The sequence below is a fragment of the Panicum virgatum genome, chromosome 8N, assembly GCF_016808335.1.
Source record: "Panicum virgatum strain AP13 chromosome 8N, P.virgatum_v5, whole genome shotgun sequence".
NCBI lineage: Eukaryota > Viridiplantae > Streptophyta > Magnoliopsida > Poales > Poaceae > Panicum > Panicum virgatum.
This window is the reverse complement of record NC_053152.1, coordinates 16,226,952-16,249,915: the sequence shown is the minus strand read 5'-3', so window position 1 is coordinate 16,249,915 and position 22,964 is coordinate 16,226,952. Positions and strand designations below refer to the sequence as shown.

At 41.0% G+C, this 22,964-nt stretch overlaps 1 protein-coding gene across 2 annotated transcripts; it reads left to right on the top strand.

Annotated features, from left to right (window-relative positions):
- The first annotated feature begins 5,869 nt into the window (after positions 1-5,869).
- LOC120686663 (auxin-responsive protein IAA27-like) lies at positions 5,870-11,478 on the top strand. 2 transcript variants are annotated; one of them, XM_039968879.1, is made up of 5 exons: positions 5,870-6,633; positions 9,685-10,028; positions 10,413-10,530; positions 10,945-11,006; positions 11,129-11,478. In XM_039968879.1, the coding sequence occupies exons 1-5, from the start codon at positions 6,170-6,172 to the stop codon at positions 11,182-11,184; spliced, it is 1,044 nt and encodes a 347-aa protein (XP_039824813.1). In that variant the 5' UTR covers positions 5,870-6,169; the 3' UTR covers positions 11,185-11,478. The 2 variants fall into 2 exon arrangements, with proteins under 2 accessions (XP_039824813.1, XP_039824814.1); XM_039968880.1 differs by having other exon boundaries at positions 5,871-6,633; positions 9,688-10,028.
- Positions 11,479-22,964: the final 11,486 nt, after the last annotated feature.

The window sequence follows — 22,964 nt, the reverse complement described above, 5'->3', positions numbered from 1 at the left end:
CATGCGAGCAATCTATTCTTGGCATCCTCTTGTTTCTTCTGGAACGCAGCCTCAAATTGCTTGCGTGTATCCTCAGGTATGTCTTCGTACTGGATGTCGACGGGAGTCGCATCTACCTTGGAGTCAACCTTGTCACCGGCCATTGCGCCCGATGAACTCAAATCTGATCCCTAGCGGAGTCGCTAAAAAGTATGTTGATGCAGAATTGGTCAACACACAAGCGCTAGAACGCGCAGGATCGCAACGATCGCAACCAGACGAAGTCCCCCGGCGACCGGTCAGACCAGTCGCGCCAACTGGTCAGACCGGTTGGGCGTAGAGAGCTTCGCGAAGATCTAGAACCTCAAGCTCGGGAGGAACCCCGTCGGAGCTCGAAGATCTAGGGTTGTCTTGAGGTCGGCAGGCCACCCAAGACGCCCTTGAACGCCGTAGAAATGAGCAAAGAACAACACGAGGTTGGAAAAGCTAGGGTTTGGGAAAAATAGGAAAATAGAAGATTGATTGATTCGATTGGGTAGAAGGTCCTCAATCGGCCGTGGCCTTTATATTTATAGGCCGGGGAAGACGTACCCCTTCCAAATTGAGTTACAAATAGATTTCATAATTCAAACACTAACTCTACTCAGACTGCACAGGACCAGACCGGTCTGATCGGTAGGGCCGACTGGTCAGACCGGTCGGCTTTCAACAATGCTAATTTTGGCCGCCAACACGCTGATCATCAGGTCATCCCCGCCATCTATCGACACGACGCAAGCCTATCCACAGAATCACAGCTGCGCTCGAGTGTTGGGCGTGGGATCGTCCGGATCGAAGTGATTGCGTGCTCGATGCCCTCTTTAAATGGTTTCGTCGCATCAATCGACATGTCTAGGAGTCACCACAGTTATGTGCGCCTCATCATGAATCCATGCAGCCATCAAGATATATCAACCTGAAGGTATATAGTAGCAGCTACCTTCTCTTTCCATATGGGATCAATAATGATGCACATCTGTGCAAGTCGTAGCACGAGCGCATACTGTATCAAATCTTCTTAGGAATGGATATGCTCGTAAACATGCATGCACACTTATCCTTAACTGTTCACTTGGTTGTGACGGGTGGCTAGTGCTGATTTATTATGAGAGAATAGTACTGTTTGCTGGTGGGTGACTGGTGCTGATTTGGTATGAGAGAAAACATTGCTGACTAGTTGGCTGACAAGCCAAGTGAATACAATGATTAACAATGCACACCTATGGCTAGAAGCACCTTCGAGACAATAGACTAGCAGATCTAGAGATTGATGAAGCCGCAACAGTAGTCACTCAATTCCCGACAGGTATGTTGTCTATCGCTGAGAAATTAGAACCAATAATTCATAAAATTTCATAAAATAGTTCTAGAAAATTAAGAATACTCGCGCTGAGTGGAGGACTTGAATCCGAGTAGACAAGCGCACCAAAATAAACCTAACCAATTGGGTTGTAACTGTTTCACACCTTACACAAATATAGAGATAATCACTAAGCTGATTTCAATTTTAAATAAAGATAATAGCATGACTCTGTTGTTGTGTGTTTGCCTGTTGGCTGCCCTAAGTTTATCAGGGTTTCAAGGTCGAGGGGTGATAGCGATTTTAGAGAATAATGTTGGGTTGTTTTGTTTTAGAGACTAAACTTTAGACCATGTCACATCAAAGAGAATATTGGTATTTGTAAGTATTAAATGAAGTCTAATTACAAAACTAACTACAGAACCCTATGGCTAAACTGTGAAATGAATCTAATAAGGTATATATATTAATCCATAATTAGTAAATGGTTACTGTAGCATTATTGTAGCAAATCATGGATTAATTAGGCTTATTAGACTCGTCTCGCGAATTAGCACTCATCTATCAAAAAAGTTTTATAAATAAATTTTATTTAATACCTCTAAATAGTAAGATTTTTTTCGATGTGACAGGGACTAAAAATAAGTCTCTAGAAACAAACAGGGTCTAAAGAGAGTAGAGGGATGGTCGGTGGTGGCAATGGTGGATGGCAAGGCGAGACAACAATGGTGCTACCGGACAAATGACGGAGGGAGGTGGGGAAAACATTTAGTGTTTGGCAAGTTAGTGGACCCAACAGTTAATTGACCTTTATAGCTCTTTAAAATTGGACCCATATATCTATGGAAATCAAGAATCTAAGGTAGTGTTTGGTTCACGGAATATGCATAGTGGGACGTAATTGTCGCATTGTCATACCTCAAAATTTTCATTTTTAGAATGTGAATATCTTTTCAAATTCGTTCATCCATCATTTAGGTTTCCCAGGAATTTGCCAAATTTCTCTGAAATTTATTCTCGGTTTCTCCTAGAGCTAATACTTTTTTTAAGCACACGGGCTCCAATTATTTTAGTTGTACTCATCCTGTCCCAAAACTATCTCTAAAATTTTTCCTAGATTTTTGTGATGTTTTCCATGTTTCAAAAGTATTTACTAGACTTTTTCGTATTTGTTGCTGAATGAGAAAATATTCTCCAGAAGAAAAAAAGATAAACCTAAACCCTACTATTGGGCCGGGCCGAGCCTACAAGGCCTACCTTAGGCCCGACCCAACAAACCATAGGCTCACCCCGGCATGCTCCACATCTTCACAGGCCGGACCCTGGCATGGATCCGCTACCACCGCCACCTCGGCATGTGTGCCAACATGAGGCCTAGGCCATGCACCCCCTAAACCGCATGAAGCTGCGCGACACCAACACCCCTACACTGCACCGCCTCCACCACTCTCTCTTGCTCGCGCAGCACCCCGACATCTCAACAACAACTCTGCCTAAACCAAGCTGCTGGAGCGTTCGGTCGCCACATGCCACTGCCGATTTGCTATGATCGTCACTCGTTCAGCAAATTCATTGTCTTCACTGTGTTCTCCGCGTACACCTCCTCATCAACATCATGCTACAGGAGAAGTTCCCCCACATAGAGTTCTCCAACCCCCCCTCTTCGGGACGGTACAATCCTCCTATGCGGCTAGTGAGCACCATAACGTTATCCTCTTCCTCTCCCCTCTTCCCCCTCTTGTCTGAGCCCCTAGGCCACAAACCCACCGGCGATTTAGTCGGCACTCCAGCCGCCATGACCATGAGACTAAACTCTTTGCAGTTAGATGCCTGAAAAACAAGTATTTTCCATCAATATCTTTGAGTCCAAGCCCTCTTTACCCCTGCAAACCATAGGTTCCTTCTGTCAAGGCCAGGCCTAGTTCTTTATCAGATCTAACCCTGAGTTTCTAAGTATTCACGAGCACTATTTATGTGTCTCGAAAATCTCCTCTGCTGGCTCCTGTAATCTATGTTTATGTCGCTTAATCCCTTGAAACCCTGTATAACTCATAACTTCCACGATTAATGTTTGTTTTAATATGTTCTTGTTCCATTGGTCTCGTTTTTGAGTGATCTACAGTTTAGTAGCATAGTCTTACAATAGTTTGTTGTTGTGAAATTAAATTTAGAATTAATTTGAATAGCGACCATTTAAACTAGCTTTTTCAAATAAAAGCTAATTAGTGTTATACGCTTATTTTCATAATTACTATTAATTTGAATAATACCGACATTGATGTGTCTTTTAATATGACTAGTTTAGCTCAAACACGGATGGCAAATTTAACGTTAGATCTTCTCACAAGTTTACTTTTCGAAATTGATTACTTAATTAATATAAGTTATACATAGACAATCATAAATAAAACTTGATTAAGTCATACCCCATCTTTACAATATAAACTAAATTGATTGGTGTGACAATCATAAGAAAATGCAGTTCGAGAGCTATGATGATTAAAGATTAAAAGTTTCAAAAGCAAGAGTTGAAGACTCTAAGCAGCTATGTTAAGAATTTAGGACAGAAAGTCAAGTATATTCCTTAATCATACTTTGGACATAGTAACATTTATCAATTTATTTTTATGCATGCAAGCATTAATACGACGGCAACCTTGATCTATACCCTTTTGTTGTATCTTTGTTTCTAGATAGCATGGTTAGCTACTATACTTTGTATGGGTGGTTTAATGATGATAACTTAATATTTTGAAAATGCTAATAGTAGTCTATTAGCCAACTGTAATCCTTGTTTAAGCGTAGCATGTCATTTATTTCTTCATATAGTTGCTGAGAAGTGTAATCACCTTGCTAAATCAATGCTGCTCAGAAGAGAAAGTTGCTATGAAGTTTATTAAAGATGTTGCTCCGGTCGATTTCATGCGAAGTTTGGAGCCTTCGTGACAAGTTACCGTATTGTTAACAAATTGGGATGTAACCATTTCATTGCAGCTTACTCCCTAACAAAACGTATTGTTAACCATTCCATCCCTGCTTGCTCCCAATGACGTAGGCGGAGAATTTATTTCTGAGCAGCATATCAGCGTTACATTTTCAGACTTTGAACAAGTATATAAATGGCACACTATATCTCTATAGACAATCCGGGAAATTTTGAGGCCTCTAAACAATATCTACAATTGATATATTGTACCTTGCGGAGATTGATATGCGGTCTGCCGGCCGTATCTCTCATATTCTCATCTCATATAGATGTAGTCGATCCTATCATCAACAATTAACAAGTGCCAACGGCGGCATATATCTCTGCAGCTACGTTCACACTCATCACAAACACGTGCAAGTGCAAATATCAGAGCACCGTATCCAAACCAAGGATCACAAAGGACAAATCGACGTCCAGGAACCTAGAACAATAATAATTTTAATAAGGTAGATCACAATCAAATCAGATCAAATATATATGATGAGAATTCAATTAATAAATCTTCTTCAAAAAGTTCAAGAATGCTTTTATGTGCAAAAATTAAGAGGATATGATCTCATTTGTGTCGTATCGGATTCGATGAGATGCTAATGTGGAAGCATTAATTTTTGGAGAGCTGGCTAAGGTAGGTCTCTCCCTTTTGGAAATTCCCGGTGCAAAGTAGGGTTGCAAGCAATAATTAAAGGGAATGGACACAAACAACAAGTACTGCACCGTGGTGGAGGAGATGATGGTCACATCCCCACCACGAAATGAGCCAGCCGGCCGGCCGGCACATCCATGACAAGGAAGAAAAGCAGATCGGCCCAGAAACAAAAGAGCTTCCTGTAGGTGCTCAGTGAATAAGGGCACGCCCGTTCTAAACCGTATTTGGAATGCGGGATCTCATTTTGATTCTAGTCGAAAATTTGAATACTTCTTGTTAAATTTTATATGTGTAGGTAACCTCTTAAAGGACCTTAATTTCTCTATGCAGAGGTTTGTATTTTCTATCTTTCACTGTCATAATATATATTATTCTTTGCTGGTCTTACAACGATTGTAAAGTACCACTAGGTACTTTCAGGTACTTTTGTCTTCAAATTTTTTCTGGCCGTTGATTAATGGAAGGTATTTAAAAAATAAAATTAAATTAGTATTCAGTCCAATTTTTTTGTACTTGGTCCCATATTTTTGTATGGCTCTTATTTTTTTAATCATTGTAAAAATTCTCCCAATCTTATTGTGCGAAAACAGGCATAAGAAACTATTCCTGACTCTTAACCACTATGTATTATTATCTGCAAAAGTTGAACAATACGGCCCATTAGGAAAGAAAATAAAGGTGTAATGTCTGGTAGCGCCCTTCTATTTTCAAATTTCGGAATCCATATTATATATTTTGAAGAAATTCCGATGTACTATGAATGAAATAGATGAAAAATGAAATGATCGATGTGTCTAGGTACACAAACAACATGATGAAACTATACCCTAGCTAGAATGGGCACACATGTGGCTCTCTTGCACACAATATTTCCATCTTTTAACAGAATCTTGTGTGGAATCATTGCTCCTCGCTTCTCCATCTCCTTCACCTCAATTGTACATCTATATATCCATCTTGATACATGTAGCAGTATCCATCCATCAAGCGCGCTGCACTCCTGCACCATCTCATATTCTGCCGACATACTTATTCTACAACCATAAACCCTCAACCCTCACCAACACTCACCCAAGTCAGTCACTCTCTCTCTTTCTCTCTCTCTCGCTCACACACACACACCCCTTGTGCAGCTCACCTCCCTCTTCTCCTTGCTATCTCAATTTCTATCTTTCGCTTCTGATCTCAGCTCATCAGTTTGTTAACCATTGTCCTTATGATGAATCTAGTATCATTTGAGACACCGCCTCTTGGAAGGAAAGAGAGAGCTAATACTACCATCACCGCAAAAGCGCCCCCTAGGGCAAACGAATCAAACTCCAGCAGCACTTGCTTCCACAGCCATCTGGACCTCAGCCTTGGCATCTCCTTGTCTCATGGCGGCAGCAGCTGCTGCGACGCAACTGGCTGCAGTGGCATCAAGGCGAGCTGTGGTGGTCGACAGGGCGGCGGTGGTGACAAGAACCTCGGTTGCATGACCAGTGGCACCATCACCACCACCACAAATGCCCTTACCGCAGGGCATGATTGCCATGTAAGTGATTCGATAGCACGAGGTGGTTGGGCAGCGGCGTTCATGCTGAGCCCGACCGGCTTCATGCACCCATGGAGCCTTGCAGCACGGCAGCAGAAGGCAGCCGCCGAGCAGAAGCTGACGCCGCCGACCACGTATGTGCCAAGGTGAGCTAATAAATTGTTACTCGACACACAATGAAGTATTTTCTGCGTGATTAATCATCAGTTTTTCTAAGTCTTAAGTTGAAGCATTCCATATATAGTATGTCTCCATGTTTGAGCTTGACTGCTTGAGCTTCGTAGTTTGCTGATTATATATAGGTCATAATCAGTGCACTTTGAAATGGGTTTCGAGGGGATTGGAAGCTGTAAAACATTACTTTCTGACTTAGAAACTGCATCTAGCAAAGTTAAGGGAGGTATTCTTAGTAGTACTCTAAAATTAGCAGTTTTGATGTCTACATCCGACCACTTTGCTCCATCAGTTTTGGTATTGGGGGCTTCTTCTTATTAGTAGAAGTGAAATTTAAAGCATCTAGTTCTTCCCATGCATTCTCATTTTATGATGCATCTTGGTTTCAAATTGGGTTATAGACATGCATATATAGACGTTAAAAGGACAATAGCCTATAGCTGCAATCATGATGCAAAGAATGTATGTAGTATAGTGGAGAAAAGGAGAATCAAAGTGATCTACATACAACTGATTGCAATCATTAATATTTTGCGCCACTCATCGATTAGTATATTCTATGCAAGCTAGCCGCCGTGTGCTTAGAACTGCATTTATAAATGATTACGAATAGATTCTTATCCAAGGGCTCATGATGGACAAGAACTACGTATACGTAAAGTTTCTAAATATATATCAGATGGAATTCCATTTAGAAAGCTACTTATTATTAACCTCCAGTCTGGTATTAGTTTCAAGCTAGATTAATTGGGAACCTTGTATGCGTGCAGTACTAAATAGAGTCTATTTGCAAAATATTTTACGGATAGGTGTATCTTTTCGCGACGAATCTAATGACAATAATTAATCGATGATTGTCTACAGTAATGATACAGTAACCATCATCTAATTATACGGTCAAAGGTCTCATTAGATTCGTCACGCGAAGTAGTATAGGAGTTGTGAAGTTAGGCTTGTAAACTGATTTTATTTAACTAGCCTATCAACCCATGCTCCCGCACGGGCTAATTAAAATTAATATAAGAATGAGATCAATAATTATAATTATGTATCTTAAGCTCTTTTTAATCAATTAAATATTCTAACACATACTCTAAAATATATATTTATTATTATTTAGTTACAATAGATTTCATTTTGCATCCCACCTCCATATGTATTCGATATATATATTTAGTTGAACTATTTGTTTGTGAATTTGTAGTCTTATCTCTTCCATCATACATAAATACATGGTGACACATCTTGTGTAGTATTTTTATACAAACAATAATATTAGTAATGATAGAAATTGTAATTTAGATTTTTATATTGATATTTTAATATTTTATTATAATTAAATAATTTAAATTCAGATTTAGGAGTAATTTAACTTCTAATAATATTATAATTGGATAATTTATATGCAAATTTAGGGGGCTATTTGTATTATAATGGCATAGGTCGGTAATTTACACGAATATATATTAGGGGGTTACTTTATATTTTTTTTATAATAGCATAGGTGGGTAATTTAGATACATGTTTAGGGAGTTACTTTAGTCTATTTTCATAATGGCAGATGTGGGTAATTTATAAGGAAAGATAACATATCCGATGACTATTATAATTAGAGTTGTTATATTGATGGCTAGATGTTTCTGATTTTTGTGAGAATTTATAGGATTTTTCTATTTTTTTAGAGTGTCCACCTAGGATCCTAGGTGACTTCATATGGAGACTTCAAAGGAGCCTCCAATTAGTAATAATAAGATAAGATACCCCTAATTAATGGTCAAATTTTGTTATAGTAGCCTGTGCTACAAAACCAAACAGGCTCTAGGTACAAGCATTCTCAGAGTCACCAAGAAGATAAAAACATTTTACTTTCCCAGTTTATTACAATCCTCCATCTTAACCACTGAGGATCATGCATGTAATAAGTACTAAAAAAGGGTATAATGCATGTCGAATGGAACCAAACATAGGAAGACAAGGTAAGTATACGTGTGTATTGACAAATTAAAGGTGGGCCAGAAAGAACAGTTCAGAGAATGGATGGCTCTCTTGTGCTTTTGGGACCGTTAAGGAGCAGCAGAGGCCGGCAATGGCGAGAGACGAGTAGACGAGATCTTTGGGGGGGCTGCAAGAGGGAAGGGAATATCCAAGGCAGCTGTGGTGGGGATGCAGCCGTGCAGGCAGCAATCATGGGCGCAGCAGGCACGGCGGGCCTGATCTTCGCCCGTCCTCTGCTGCATTGCAGTGCAGTCTTTTCGATAAAAACGACTTTTTGGGTCCCCCGGCCGTGCCTATGTGGATGTGTGCTAACTAAAGTAGCTGCTCTCTCAATAATTGAACAGCTAGCTATGCTTGTGGCCATGTGATGAGCTGATGATGTTGTTCTTGTGTTTTTATTTTATTTTTTTGGGGCGACTCTAATGTTTAATCTTCATGTGACTGAAATTTCGATACATTTCGGACACTCCAATATGAACATGATCAAAGTTCAGGGGTTCATGTGTGTTGCTTTTTTCCTTTGTTCTGCCTTAAGTTGATGTCGTTTTAAGAAAAAAAATAATACCGAGTACGTTACTAAAATAGAATTGGGACGAACATGGTTCCATAAGGCAATAAATGGAGCGGAACTTTTGCGGTCCTTCAGGAGTTTCGAGATATCCTTATTATCAAGTCTTTTGAGAAGAAACCGGTCAGCTAGACACTTCAAAGTTGAGAGTGTTATTAATCAATATTAAGTTTACCGCCTCTTAAATATATCTTTTCAGAGCCAACTATATACATATACATTCCTTATTATTAGTAATGCTACTTTTTTCTTGTGTCAAATATCTGTACAGTTTCCTGATCTACAATGTCACCATACTTTTCATTTATCGTCACAATTTGTATGTCTTAGACTCTAGCACAAGTTCTACCTATTCTTTTTGTCACAGAAATTCATTGAACTTGCCGTTGTTCCATGAAGGTGCCATTTGAAATTTCCTCATTTGATTCCAACTCCTCCAAATTACCTTTTCTTTTGCCAGCAGTGATGCTCGTGTTGTTCCACTGTCGTCGGCCATCGGCTGGCCGCCAGTGCACACCTCCCGGCGCAACATCGTCACCTCTATGCACGTAACAAAGGAAGGCGGCGCCACCGTCACAGCAGACGAGCTGAAGGGCAGTACGACGACACACGCCGGTGGTAAGATAAATGCGGCGGCGCCGCCGACAGACAGCACAGTCATAGCGACACGGCCGCCGGCGAACATGTTCGCCAAGGTTCACATGGATGGATGTACAATAGGCAGGAAGATCAACCTGAGGGCCCACGGCAGCTACGAGTCCTTATCTCGGGTGCTCACCAGGATGACGAGGAATTTCTTTTGTCGTAAGTACCCATGAAAAACTTGTTTTTATTTGTCGAGTACATTATAAAATAAAGTAGGACTGAAAATCTTCATATACCGAAAAATCTTGATACTTATAAACATAATGGTGAGCAAATTTTGTGATGTTTTTGTAACATTTCCAATACATCAAATGGAAAATTATAGTTCCTTAACAATAGTTTTGGATGTCATTTAGATTTTGTTTCGACAATTTAGGCTGATTTCTCTCGTTCAGGAACTATAATTTTTGAGAGCATAGGAAACAATTACTTCACTACAAACGAAGCATGTGTTCATTGTTTCAAAAAATTCATACCAATTTCTCTGCGAAGCTGGGGGTACTGATTATCATTTAAAAAATGGATTTGGTTCCATAAATGCAGCAGCAGACTGTTCAGGGTCTAATACGGGAGAAGAAGATCTTCCCAATAGTGACAAATTCATATTTCTTTATGAAGATTTTGAGGGTGATCGAATGCTGGTTGGTGATGTTCCATGGGAGTAAGTATTGTCTTACAATCTGCCAACCATATCATTAATAGTGCAATATAAATAAATTCTACATAAAGATTCAAGCAATGCCTGCATTCATGATACTGCAAAATGACAATTCACCTGTCCCTCTGTCAACACGTTCTAATTCATAATGTGCTGTATTAGTAATACTTTCGATAACCATTCCTTTACAATGATATTTGCACAACTCAAATGATTTCATTTTGGATTAGCTGAAAACAACACTTTTTTACTCGTGACAAAGAAAATGTAACTAAAGATTCTGAAGGTAAACAAATTAGAAAATGCTCATATTAAACATTATTTTCGAGTTTGTTATAGACTTTTAGAACATCGCAAAGAAATACTAGGAGTTGTAGCATTGTGGGGGGAAATAATGCATCTGTCAATTTATTGTAGGTTATTCCTAGCTTCTGCTAAAAGATTGTACATTGTCCAAAACCCAACATCAGGAGACAAAGGTAACTACAAAACGGATATGTATGCTACTTGTTTCGCTATATGTGTTCCTAAAATATCTACCATTCATGTATAAACGTTGCTTATACTAGGATGTGGTTGTTATTACATAATTATTTTTCAGGTGATGGTGAATGTGGAGGAAAAGGTAAAACTGAAGAACCACCAATAAATAACTGAAGGCACCACCTGTCAAGCAAGTGATCAGAGGACATAATCATGCATATAGACTATATGTGTATATGCATTTCTTGATTCGGCATATATAGTTCTGAGCTAGTGTTCTTCTTGTACTAATTAACTAGTAGCTATGAAGGGAGTGTTGTCTTGTACCATTGGTGATTCATAATCAATGTGCATATAGTTTTGGTCATCATGTAAGAAGAATTCTACAAAAGAAAAACATGTCGTAAACGTTGGACTGAATAGTCATGCATACGAAACATATAACTTATTAGCCCATTATGTTTATCATATTTCTTTCATTTTTATGTTTATCATCTATTACATCCTATAAAATTAAATAATGGATTCATTCATACCATCTAAGCTAAAGTTAGTTTACAGAGAAAAAATGCATGTCATAGTGCTGCAAAGATGGACGCAACAAGTCTTCCTTTTTATGTGCCCCGCCGTAATTTCCATCGCATCAAACTTTGGACACTGCGACCCTAGGTGGCGTCATTTGGTGATGACAACAATGATTACTATTTAGTGTCTATATCTCCATCACCTGATTATTCGATATTCCTTTTTTGTTGCATGCAACATCATAGCCTCCTTCCTATATCTTTCACATTGATAGCCCACAGCACTTGTGTCTCTATACCCCAACCAGATTCGATACATCTAATTCTAATAAATCATCTAGTATCCCACCATCTATTTGTCATTTGCAGCACCACCCCGACCCCCCCCCCTCCACCCACCATCTTCACCCCCACCGCACACCACACACACACCCTCTCTATATCTTCCACCTCATTGTACTGCCAAGAACACTTTGTCTCCCTACCTCCAATAAATTCCACACATCTAATCCCCATAAAACACTACTAGAAATAGGCCAAAGGTACCAGCTGCTTTTGCAACCGGTACACGCATCAGTACCGGTTGCAAAAGCAGCTGGTACCTTTGGCCAGCGGCGATCAAAGATAAGGGGTTTGGTACCGGGTTAAAGCATTACCCGGTACCAAAACCCCAGTATAGGCACCAGTTAGTGCCACCAACCGGTATCAAAAGAACAAGGAGGAATAGATACCGGTTGGTGGCACCAACCGGTGCCTAAAGGGCGGACAATGACACCGGGTTTTGCCATGACCCGGTGCCGCCACGTGCCCACAACAAAGGCACCGGTTGGTAACTTCAATCGGTGCCTATGCCTATTGTTTGGCACCGGTTGTTAAGCACCAACCGGTGCCTTTGAGCCACGCCTATAAATACCCCAACCCCTCCCCCCTCCAAGCTGCCGTGAACTCACTGTTCATGGCAGCTGAGTGAGGGGAGGGGAATTTTTATTTTTTTTCAAAAAAAGTTAGTTATTTTTTTCCATAACTTAGCAATTGGTTTTTAGAAGCAGTTATCACTTAATTTAGTTTATACATGTGATAATTATTTTTAGTTGTAGCATTTTATTGTAGTTATATGCGTTATCAATTTATTTGATATGTGAATACTATCAAATTATTATATTTATATGTTTTATCAATTTATTTGATAAGTGAATAGTATCTATTTATTATAGTTATATGCATTATCAATTATATATTTGAATTCAAATTTTGAATGGAAATATTATCAATTACATATGCAAGGGTGCTTTATTTAGTTCCCTTCAAAATTCCAAAACTTTACAAGATTCCACATTCGAGATGCATGCTGCGCCAATTCGAGACCCGCAGCTCAGCTAGGCCAGAAGACCACATGCGTCGTTTCTTGTACAAAAATATAAAGTTCCATATAGAGAAACAAAGTTTTTACACAGTCATGCAGTCAGAAGGCCATATGCATCGTTATAATTTTGTAGTTCAGTTTTATTAATAGCGTATTCAATATTAGTTATAAATTGGTAGTATGAATGAACTATTTCTACACTACAATGATGTATATAAATGTATTGTGGACCCAGTTGAGTCGGCAATGGATGTACATGGCCGACCGGCGTTCAAAGGAGTTCATTGATGGCGTGCATGAATTCATAGAAGCGGCCGAGAAACACAAGAATGGCGGTTTCATTCGTTGTCCATGCAAATTCTGTAAGAATAAGAAGGATTACTCATCATCAAGAACCATCCACAGTCACTTGTTCAATAGTGGTTCCATGCCAAACTACTATATTTGGACCAAGCATGGCGAAAGAGGAATTATGCTGGATAATAATATAGAAGAAGAGGACAGGATTCCTGACTTTGCAGCCAATTATAATGTCTTTTTTAATGACACTGCAATGGGTGAGCCTGAAGAAGATACTGAAGGATACGTTGTAGAAGATGATCTTGGTCAGATGCTGCGCGAAACTAAGGAAGGTTGCGAAATAGAAAAGGAATCGAGAGATCTGAAATGTATGTTGGAGGACTACAGAATATTGTTGTACCCTGATTGCAAACAAGACCAAAAGAAGTTGGGTACGACATTGGAATTGTTGCAATGGAAGGCATCAAATGGTTTGTCTGACAAGGGATTCGAGGAGTTGCTGAAACTTATAAAAAACTTATTCCCTGAGGGTAACACCTTGCCGGCGACAACATACGAGGCAAAAAAAGTTGTTTGTCCTTTAGGATTAGAGGCACAGAAGATACATGCTTGTCCTAATGACTGCATCCTATATCGAGGTGAGTATGAAAATTTGGATTCATGCCCTGTATGCAACACATGCCGGTATAAGATCCCTCGAGATGATCCAGGCGACGTTGAGGGGATGCGTGTCAAGAAGAGGGTGCCTGCCAAGGTGATGTGGTATTTCCCTCTAATACCGCGTCTGAAATATTTGTTCATGAACAAAATAAATGCTAAATTGATGCGATGGCACAAAGAAGAACGTAAGCAAGACAATATGTTGAGATACCCCGCTGATGGGTCGCAGTGGAGAAAAGAGAAAAGTGGATAGAACATTCCCAATATTTGCAAATGATGCGAGGAATATAAGGTTCGGCTTAAATACGGATGGCATGAATCCTTTCGGTGAGCATAGCAGTGGCCATAGTACTTGGCCTATGACACTCTGTATATACAACCTTCCTCCCTAGTTGTGTATGAAGCGGAAATTCATTATGATGCCGGTGCTTATCCCCGGCCCGAAGCAACCCGGTAACGATATAGATGTGTATCTGAAACCACTGATTGAGGATCTTCTATTGTTGTGGAAAGAGGAGGGTGTTCGTATGTGGGATGTGCATGCAGAGGGTCATTCTAACCTTCGTGCATTGCTTTTCATAACCACCAATGATTGGCCAGCACTAAGTAACCTCTCCGGACAATCCAATAAGGGTTATAGAGAATGCACCCATTGTTTAGAAGAAACCGACAGCACGTACCTCAAGCACTGTAGTAAGATCGTGTGGGTCATCGTCGATTTCTTCCAATCAAGCACCCATTAAGGAGGAGGCATGCTCACTATGATGGAAAGTCAGATCATCGTACCAAGCCTAGGCACCGTTGTGGGAAAATGGTGTTTGAAATGGTCAAAGAGATAAAAGTAGTATTTGGAAAAGGACCCGGCAGCAGATCAGTGCAGAGTGATGACGGACGTGCACTTATGTGGAAGAAGAAGAGTATTTTTTGGGAGTTACCTTATTGGGAAGTCTTAGATGTCCGCCACACAATTGATGTGATGCACCTAACAAAAAATCTTTGTGTGAACCTTTTAGGCTTCCTTGGTGTCTACGGTAAGCCAAAGGATACATTGGAAGCGCAGCAAGATCTTCAACGTATGAAACAACGGGCCTCCCTACATCCAGAAAAAAGGGATAAAGGACGTCATTATCTTGGTCCTGCATGCTACAATCTTGGTAAGGAAGAGAAACAAAGTATGTTCGACTATTTGAACAGTATCAAGGTCCCATCAGACTACTCTTCGAATATAAAGAGGCTACTGAACTTGAAAGAGAAGAAATTCGCACACGTAAAGTCCCATGACTGTCACGTGTTGATGACGCAATTGATTCCAGTTGCATTTAGAGGTATTCTACCAGCTAATGTTCGAGCAACAATTATAAAGCTATGCGTCTTTCTCAACATAATTTCTCAGAAGGCAATCGATCCATCGAGTTTAAGCAGGTTACAAGAGGATGTTGTCCAAAGTTTAGTCAGTCTTGAAATGATATTTCCTCCATCATTCTTCAATATTATGACGCATCTTCTAGTTCACCTGGTCAAAGAGATTGGTATTCTCAGTCCTATTTTCCTTCATAATATGTTCCCTTTTGAACGATTCTTTGCAGTCCTAAAGAAATACGTTCATAATCGGGCTCGTCCAGAAGGAAGCATTGCGAAGGGTTATGTCACAGAGGAGGTCATTAATTTTTGTGTTGACTATGTGGAAGAACTCTGCCCAATTGGGATTCCAATATCATGTCATGAGGGGCGGCCGATTGGAAAGGGCACACTTGGAAGAAAATCAGTAAATGCCACAGATCATGCCACGTTGAGCAAAGCACATCTCACAGTTCTGCAACAATCAGCCTTGGTGGCTCCATACATGGAGGAGCACATGCAAATTGTGTGAAGCATATACCCTTTGAAGTCTGAGACATGGATTACAAAACATCATAACGATACATTCGCCACCTGGTTGCAGAAGGAAGTCATGGCCAACGATCAAATTCATGAGTAGCTAGCTTGGCTAGCCAGGGGTCCGGCAAATTCAATCCTGATGTACCAAGTATATGAAATTAAAGGTTACACATTTTATACAAGAGCCCAAGATAACAAGAGCACCAATCAAAATAGTAGTGTCCGTATAGATGCCACCAACTCTAGTGGCCAAACGAACTCATATTTTGGTTACATTGAAGAGATCTGGGAACTCGACTATGGGCCATTGAAGATACCTCTATTTCATTGTCAATGGGTTAAACTCATAGGAAAAGGTGTCAATATTGGCGAGTACGGAATGACAATGGTAGACCTCAAAGAGCTTGGCTATCGAGACAAACCATTCGTTCTAGCTAAAGATGTCACTCAAGTTTTCTATGTACAGGACATGTCTAGCAAACAGAGAAAGGACAAGTCCAGGAATAAATCAAGTTTTGTTGGTGCCAGAGATGAGCCAAAGCGCCATATTGTTCTGGCAGGAAAAAAGAAAATTGTGGGAGTCGACGATGTCACAGATGAAGAAGAATACAATAAGGTTGAAGATATGACTCCGTTCGCAGTGGAGGTTGACATAAGTATTCTTTTAGCCGAAGAGGAGGCTCCGTACGCATGTCATGATCATAATGAAGGGACGATTGTAAAGCGAACCATCGTTAATATTCCCTTAGTTGAATGATTATGTCTTGTAATATTTTCTGTGAATATTATCAGATTTCTTATGCAATGAATTGATTTATTGGGCAATTAAATGATTTATTATGCAATTATTTGATTTATTATGATTTATTATGCAATTAAAATAATTAGTTATGCACCTAAATGATTTATTATGTAGCAATTATTTGATTTATTATTATTAGGGAATTTACAGATTTATTAGGCAATTAAAAGATTTATTAGTGAATTAACAGATTTATTTGAAAACGAGAAAGGTGAAAATAAAAGAAAACCTTAGGTACCGGTTAGAATTATCAACCGGTACCTAAGGCAGGCAATTCGAAAAAAAAGGGGTTGGCCGCGGGTTCGAACCATGGCGACGGCGCACAAATTACACAGAGTTACCATTGAGCTATCGAGGGATTTCAGATCTCATCCCGCCAGCAATCTACAAAAGTAAATTTCAAAGACCCTAAGGCACCGGTTTTGCTTCTCCACCCGGTGCCAAAGGAAAATTTCATTCCCGCCCGTTGGGCCCCTAAGGCACCGGGTGGAACTGCAACTGGTGCCTATGGCTTCACTAAGGCACCGGGTGGAACTGCAACCGGTACCTAAGGAGCTCTTAGGTACCGGTTGGAATTATCACCCGGTGCCAAAGGCACCGGGTATTTAAGCCCCGGCCCTTCTTCCTCCATTCCCCCCTCCTCTCGCGATTGCCGCAGGCCTCAGATCGTCCACCTCGCCACCTCACTGCGCCTCCGGCCTCGACGACGCTCGCGCCCTCTGCTCCGGCCGTCGCGGCATCTCCTCGACCCGCCACCTCGACCTCCGTGCGTGCCCTCGACGCCCCATTGACCGCCGCGTACGAGAGGCGCCGCCGCCCACCGGCCTCGACGCTGCTCCGGTCCACTTCCACCCGAATAGAGCTCGTGGTGAGCTTCCCCACGCCCTCCTCATCCTCTCCGACCCCTTTCCCCTCTCTTTCCGGCACTGCATTGCTGGGGCGCAGCTGCACCGCCGCGGTTGGCGTCCCGTCCCCGCACGCAGATCGCGGGCAGCCCCTACGCGGGGCTGCACGCCGCTGCCGCGCACCCCAAAGCCACCTGGCCTCCCTGGCCGCGGGCGCGCGCCGCACTCTCGCCTCCCGACCCTACGCCGGCCGGAACGCCGCCGCCGCCGTGCCATGGCGTGCGCGAGCTGGGGCTGGGCTGGGCCTCTCACTGACCAGTGAGGCCCAACTGTCAGCCCCTATTTAGGGTTTAGGGTTTTCCAAAATTGTTTAATTCGGCTGAGATTTTGTAAAATGCATAACAAATCACAGAAAAATGGTAAACATACAAAATCAACTTTGTTAGTTTAGTTGCATCTAGATCTTCGAAGGAAAAATACTCGTGCATGTTAGATGTCAGTGTTATCTGTGTTAATTTAGTTGTAGATATAGTGTTGCAATTATTATATATTGACTAGAATTTAATTATAGAGATATTTTTATAATTTAATTATAGATATAGTATTTTTATTATTAGATATTAACTAGAATTTAATTATAGATATAGTGTTACCATTATTATATAGAGATATTTTTAGAATTTAATTATAAATGTAGTATTTTTAGAATTTGATGTCCTTATTCAATGTCCTCCACCGCGCCGCCCCTTCACCCTGCAGCATGCCGGCCACCCCACTGCGACACCGGCGCCCTCCTACGCATAGTATAGTTTAGTTTAAAATTTATTTTTTTAAGTGATAACTAGATAGTATAGTTTTATTTAGTTTAAAATTTAATTGTTTAGTGATAACTAGATAGTATATAATTTATCTATATTAGTTTCATGTATAATTAGTATAATTAGTTTGTTATGTATATGTATATACTATATAATGTATAATTAGATAGAATTTAAATAATTTATGTATAATTAGTTTGTATTATATATGTATATATGTATAATTTATTACTTTTTCTTTACATGTGCAATTTAGATGTACTTGTATCGCATGTTAATTTATTTATATACATTAGTTAGAGAATTTAGTTATAGAAGGAAATGGAGAGAATTTAGTTAGAGAGAATGTAGTCATTATTTTTTTTGCCATTATTTGATATTATCTAGAATTTAGTTATTTCATATATAGAAGGAAATGAAGAGAATTTAGAGAGAGAATTTAGAGAGAATTTCTATTATTATGGTTCGGACCATCCAAGTCATTTATGGGAAGAAGGAGGATGGGAAGAAGAGAAAGAGAGATAAGGCACCTATCGATGGCGTGCCATTCAAGAAACAATCCATCTTCTACAAGTACTTGCCGTATTGGGCGGATCTCGAGGTTTGTCATGCAATCGATGGTACACACCTGAAGAAGAATGTGTTTGGGAACACAATAGGGCTCCTCCTGGAGACATCTGCCAGAACATAGGATACCTTGAAGCCGCGTCAGGACTTGGTAGCCATGAAGATTAGATAAGATCTTCACCCTGTGGAGAAAGAATGGCAGATATGAACTCCCCCCAGCTAGCTATAACTTGACACGTGATGAGAAGAAGGCAATGTGCGAGAGCTTAAGAGGGATCCGAGTTCCGAGTCGTTTCACGTCCAACATAAGAAAACTAGTCTCGATGAAAGATTTATCACTATGCGGCTATAATTGTCATGATTGTCATGTGCTGCTGACAGTATTCCTCCCGATTGCAATCAGAGCGATCAAGCCAGTATATGTAAAGATGGTAATCACTCGATTGTGTTACTTCTTCAATAGGATTTCACAAAAGGTGATCTACGAAGATGAGTTGCATGATCTTAAAGAATTCATTGCGGAGACTATGGCGCAGCTCGAGATGTGTTTCCCTCCGGGTTATTTTGATATAACCGAACATCTAATGATTCACATTGTCGATCAGATACAAGCACTTGGTCCACTTTACCTACATGAAATGTGGATGTATGAACATTTCATGTCTATCCTCAGCCGGTACATATTGAATCGTGCTCATCCTGAGGGGTCCATGATAGAGGGATACAATACTGAGGAAGTCATCGAGTCTTGCTTAGGTTACCTAAAGGATAACGTGTCCCTTGGTTTGCCAATTCCACGCTCTTTGGGGAGGTTGGAAGGTATGGGCACAGTCGGCAGGAAAATCTTCATCGACAAAGATTTCAAAGGTAAGCACATTACTGTATCATGCAACATCTCACGATAATGACACCTTTACTCGAAGAACACTTGAGCATACTTTGGGCAGAATGTAATGGCCGCTTGGATGATTGGGTCATGAGAGAGCACAAACGTCGACTTACTACATGGTTGAATGACCTAGATCTACCAGATGGGGAGACTGTCGAGGAGCAAATGATCAAAAGATTGGCAGCTGGCCCATCTAGCCAGGTCACATCATGGCAAGAGTACGACATAAATGGATATCTATTCTATACTGGCACCAAGGAAAAGAAGACAGTGTCCCAGAACAGTGGTGTTCGTATTGAGGCCTTGAATGAGAAAACATGTCAAATTACAACACATTTTAGTGTCATAGATGATATATGGGAAGTGCACTATGGTTCGAATATACAAATCCTGGGCTTTCGGTGTCGTTGGGTGAAGCACCCCAAAGGTATTGTGGTGGACGGCTATAGTCTCACAATTGTTGACCTCAATAATATTGATTACAAAGACGACCCAAGGGTACTTGCTTCACAGGTCGCACAGGCACTCTATGTAGCTGATCCTACAAAGAAGACAAAATATGTTGTCGTCCCTGGAAAACAAGATATCGTAGGAGTCAAGGGTATTGACGATGTGGAAGAATATAATCAGTATGATCAAATGAACCTCTCCACAGACCTACCACAGAAGATGAAGATTATAGAAGCAGGCATACGGAAAGATGACAAGCCGCGGGCACACAAAGATGGCGAATCGAGAATTGTTACCGCTTCAATATCTAATGCATTTATGTATTTTTCAAATTTGTATAAACAAGCGATATATTAATGTTTGGTACTGCTTGTATTTTATCACGCCTTACTCCCAATTTTTTCTGAAAAAAATATTTCTTAAATAGTATGAGAGAGTAGTGTGACATATTGCAACACATTTTCTTATTATATACACTGAAATGTAAATTTGCTATTTTTCCTATGTTTTACACATAAAAAATATGCGTATGATAAAATTTGAGCTTTTTTGAAATTGTTTACTATATTTTCTGATTTAAACGAATTTTCGGATTAAATATGGAAAAAGATTTGTAGGGGCGGGTGGGAGCGTCACCGGCCCCTACAAACCTATTTTTAGGGGCAGGTGGAGCCATGGCCCGCCCCTAGAAATCCATTTGTAGGGGCGGGTGAAGCCCCCACCCGCCCTATAAATCGTTTCCCAATTTATGCTGAAAAAATATTTAATCCAAAAAAAAATAGCAAACCACATCTAAAAAATGTGAAATTTTTACCATTAGCATATAATAACTAGTGGATCTGTTGAAAAATTCTAAAAATACGACTCATGATTTTTATTGTTTGAAAGTGTGCAAAACGCAAAGTTTCTCTTAAGTATTATGAGAGTAGTGTGGCATAGTAGAGGTTAGGGTTTGAACACATTTTCTTATATACAATGAAATGTAAATTTTCTATTTTTCCTATGTTTTACACATAAAAATACGCGTATGCAAAAAAATTCAGTTTTTTTAATATTGTTTACTATATTTTCTGGTTTAAAAGAATTTTCGGATTAGATATGGAAAAAGATTTGTAGAGGCGGGTGGTGGGTACACCCGCCCCTACAAATAGATTTGCTATTTTTCCTATGTTTTAAACAAAAAATACACGTATACTAAAATTTTCAGGTTTTTCTGTATTTTTTATTTTATTTTATGGTTTACACAAATTTAATTGTTAAATATGGAAAAAGATTTGTAGGGGCGGGTGGGCGCTTCGCTCGCCCCTACAAATAGATTTGTAGGGGCGGGCCTTGGGACCGCCCGCCCCTAGAAATCGATTTGTAGGGCCCCCACCTGCCCCTACAAAATCATGCTTCTATAAATACCCAATGACTTCGAAAAATTTCCAGACTCCCTGACGCACCGAGAACCCCCCCCCCCCCCCCCGCCGCCGATCCTCCTTCTTCCCTCCGCCGCTGTTCCTGCTCCTCCCCCGCCCCGCCTCCACCGAGCGCGGCCTCCCCGCCAGCCTCCTCCCCACGGCGCGAGGCCTCCGCACCAGACCTCCACCGCGCGCGCCCTCCTCCCCGGTGGCCCCGTTGTAGCGAAAATGGCCTCTCATGCCATATTTCATTATAATGTTTTGGCGATTGATGACACACGCAACACTTGAACTAATGTGTTTGCTTAGATGATATACTCAGGCTTTTAGGTTCAAGTGATGACAAAGAGAAGAGATGCGAAGCTAGGCCCGAAGGGTCGAGGGGGAGCCGCCCCTCGCGGGTCTCAGGGCAGCGCCCTGAAACCTAAAAGAAATCAAGTCACCGGTTGAACCGACGCCAAGCAAATTACACACGTCGGTGCATTGACTTGAGCACGTCTGGGAGTTTTAGTATCACCGGTTAAACCGACGTAAGGCAAAATGTACTCATCGGTGCAATGACAGAGATGGCCTGCGGGCTAGGGTTTGGCACCGGATGAACCGACGATAGGAAGTTTGAATACGTCGGTGCAATGGCAGAAGCAGACCAAGAAAAATGCATACATCGGATGAACCGATGATGCACCGGTTAATGGCATCGGTGCAGTTGTCCAGAGAGTTTGTTTTTTAAGGATCAGAGGACAGTTGCACTCACCGGTTAAACCGACGCTAATATTACATACATCGGTCGATTGCGTCGGTTGATTGCCCGTACACGTAACGGCTAGTTTTCAGTGGGCAGTTTAGTATCACCGGTTAAACCGACGATGGCGATTTGGGGAGCATCGGATTAACCGGTGTTAAGCACATTTCTGGCAGCTTTTCTCCAACGGCTATATTTGCTTGTGCTGCCTATATATACCCCCAAGGCCGCACCATTTGAGTGTGCTGGAGTTCAAAGAAGTATACTAGAGCTAAAGATCATCTCCAACCACCATAGAGCTTCATTGTACATCATATATGCTTAAGCACACTTGTTAGAGTGCTTAGTGCTTGATTAGGGATTAGTTCTTGCGAGAGCTCCCTTGAGAGAAGTCTTGCTGCGGCAAGCAAACACTTGTACTCGTCGTGTGACCCTCCGACTTGGTGTGGAGTGGCAACGACACTTTGTGCGGGGAAGGAGGCCCCTACTTGGTGTTAAAGCTCCAAGATAGTGAAGACGGTGCCGTGGTGACGCTTCGAGATAGACGGTGGCGGTGACCTCGTCTTTGTGACTTGGTGTCACTTAGCCTTTGCTTGTCGGGAGCCTTGGAGGCGTGGCAAGACGGTGATCAAGCGAAGAGACTCGGTATCACACTTGTTCTTTGTGAGCAAGTGGCCGTGGACGTAGGGAGGGACTTTGGTGTCCTAACCGAA